Here is a 2,500-nt window from a genome sequence, read left to right as displayed (position 1 = left end):
CCGAGAAAGACGGCTAAGAGGTGGTCTATGAGCCCGAGAAGGACGATGCCCAAGAGGTGGTCTATGAGCCCGAGAAGGACGACGCCCAGGAGGTGGTCTATGAGCCCGAGAAGGACGCCAAAGAGGTGGTCTATGAGCCCGAGAAGGACGATGCCCTGGAGGTGGTCTATGAGCCCGAGAAGGACGCCAAAGAGGTGGTCTATGAGCCCGAGAAGGACGCCCAGGAGGTGGTCTATGAGTCTGAGAAGGACGCCAAAGAAGTGGTCTGTGAGCCCAAAAAGGACGCCCAAGAGGAGGTCTATGTGCCTGAGAAGGACGCCCAAGAGGTAGTCCATGAGCCCGAGAAGGACGATGCCCAGGAGGTGGTCTATGAGCCGGAGAAAGACGCCCAAGAGGTGGTCTATGCGCCCGAGAAGGACGACGTCCAGGAGGTGGTCTACGAGCCCGAGAAGGACGATGCCCAGGAGGTGGTCTATGAGCCCGAAAAGGACGCCCAAGAGGAGGTCTATGAGCCCGAGAAGGACGCCAAATAGGTGGTCTATGAGCCCGAGAAGGACGCCCAGGAGGTGGTCTATGAGTGAGAAGGACGCCAAAGAGGTGGTCTATGAGCCCGAAAAGGACGGCCAGGAGGAGGTCTATGAGCCCGAGGACGCCAAAGAGGTGGTCTATGAGCCCGAGAAGGATGCCCAGGAGGTGGTCTATGAGTCTGAGAAGGACGCCAAAGAGGTGGTCTATGAGCCCGAAAAGGACGCCCAAGAGGAGGTCTATGAGCCTGAGAAGGACGCCAAAGAGGTGGTCTACGAGCCCGAGAAGGACGATGCCCAGGAGGTGGTCTATGAGCTGGAGAAAGACGCCCAAGAGGTGGTCTATGCGCCCGAGTAGGACGACGCCCAGGAGGTGGTCTATGAGCCCGAGAAGGACGCCAAAGAGGTGGTCTATTAGTCCGAGAAGGACGATGCCCAGGAGGTGGTCTATGAGCCTGAGAAAGACGCCCAAGAGGTGGTCTATGCGCCCGAGAAGGACGACGCCCAGGAGGTGGTCTATGAGCCGGAAAAGGACGCCCAAGAGGAGGTCTATGAGCCCGAAAAGGACGCCAAAGAGGTGGTCTATGAGCCCGAGAAGGACGCCCAGGAGGTGGTCTATGAGTCTGAGAAGGACGCCAAAGAAATGGTCTATGAGCCCGAAAAGGACGCCCAAGAGGAGGTCTATGTGCCCAAGAAGGACGCCCAAGAGGTGGTTTATGAGCCCGAGAAGGACGATGCCCAGGAGGTGGTCTATAATCCCGAAAAAGACACCCAAGAGGATGTCTATGAGCCCGAGAAGGACGCCAAAGAGGTGGTCTATGAGCCCGAGAAGGACGCCCAGGAGGTGGTCTATGAGTCTGAGGACGCCAAAGAGGTGGTCTTTGTGTATGTGTATGTATGAGCCCGAGAAGGACGACGCCCAGGAGGTGGTTTATGAATCGGAGAAAGACGCCCAAGAGGTGGTCTATGCGCCCGAGAAGGACGATGCCCAGGAGGTGGTCTATGAGCCGGAAAAGGACGCCCAAGAAGAGGTCTATGAGCCTGAGAAGGACGCCAAAGAGGTGGTGTATGAGCCCGAGAAGGACGCCCAGGAGGTGGTCTATGAGTCTTAGAAGGACGCCAAAGAGGTGGTCTATGAGCCCGAAAAGGACGCCCAAGAGGAGGTCTATGTGCCCGAGAAGGATGCCCAAGAGGTGGTCTATGAGCCCAAGAAGGACGATGCCCAGGAGGTGGTCTATGAGCCCGAGAAGGACGACGCCCAGGAGGTGGTCTATGTGCCCGAGAAGGACGATGCCCAGGAGGTGGTCTATGAGCCGGAGAAAGACGCCCAGGAGGTGGTCTATGAGCCCGAGAAGGACGATGCCAAGGAGGTGGTCTATGAACCGGAATAAGACGCCCAAGAGGTGGTCTATGCGCCCGAGAAGGACGACGCCTAGGAGGTGGTCTATAATCCCGAAAAGGATGCCCAAGAGGATATCTATGAGCCCGAGAAGGACGCCAAAGAGGTGGTCTATGAGCCCGAAAAGGACGCCCAGGAGGTGGTCTGTGAGTCTGAGAAGGACGCCAAAGAGTTGGTCTATGAGCCCGAAAAGGACGCCCAGGAGGTCTATGAGCCCGAGAAGGACGCCAAAGAGGTGGTATATGAGCCCGAGAAGGACGCCCAGGAGGTGGTCTATGAGCCCGAGAAGGACGCCAAAGAGGTGGTCCATGAGCCCGAGAAGGACGCCTAAGAGGTGGTCTTTGAGTCTGAGAAGGACACCCAGGAGGTGGTCTTTGTGTATGTGTATGTATGAGCCCGAGAAGGATGACGCCCAGGAGGTGGTCCATGAGCCGGAGAAAGATGGCCAAGAGGTAGTCTATGCACCCGAGAAGGACGATGCCCAGGAGGTGGTTTATGAACCGGAGAAAGACGCTCAAGAGGTGGTCTATGCGCCCGAGAAGGACGACGCCCAGGAGGTGGTCTATGAGCCGGAAAA

The 2,500-nt window shown here is 57.5% G+C and overlaps 2 protein-coding genes across 5 annotated transcripts in view; both read left to right on the top strand.

Annotated features, from left to right (window-relative positions):
* The window catches only part of LOC113825347 (uncoordinated protein 58), a 78,741-nt gene that overhangs the window by 21,094 nt on the left and 55,147 nt on the right, over nucleotides 1-2,500 (top strand). The window lies entirely within an intron of this gene.
* The window catches only part of LOC138865452 (neurofilament heavy polypeptide-like), a 4,170-nt gene that overhangs the window by 1,275 nt on the left and 395 nt on the right, over nucleotides 1-2,500 (top strand). The window contains exons 5-10 of the mRNA XM_070135899.1: nucleotides 174-503; nucleotides 598-693; nucleotides 943-1,368; nucleotides 1,730-1,894; nucleotides 1,985-2,158; nucleotides 2,319-2,500. The exon at nucleotides 2,319-2,500 is cut by the window's right edge and continues 16 nt beyond it. Coding sequence (XP_069992000.1) covers nucleotides 174-503; nucleotides 598-693; nucleotides 943-1,368; nucleotides 1,730-1,894; nucleotides 1,985-2,158; nucleotides 2,319-2,500 — 1,373 coding nt within the window. The remainder of the gene's footprint in view (nucleotides 1-173; nucleotides 504-597; nucleotides 694-942; nucleotides 1,369-1,729; nucleotides 1,895-1,984; nucleotides 2,159-2,318) is intronic.

Source organism: Penaeus vannamei, chromosome 2 (assembly GCF_042767895.1).
Source record: "Penaeus vannamei isolate JL-2024 chromosome 2, ASM4276789v1, whole genome shotgun sequence".
NCBI classification, from domain to species: Eukaryota; Metazoa; Arthropoda; class Malacostraca; order Decapoda; family Penaeidae; genus Penaeus; species Penaeus vannamei.
Note: the sequence above shows the minus strand (reverse complement) of the source record. Positions and strands in the feature narration are given on the sequence as shown.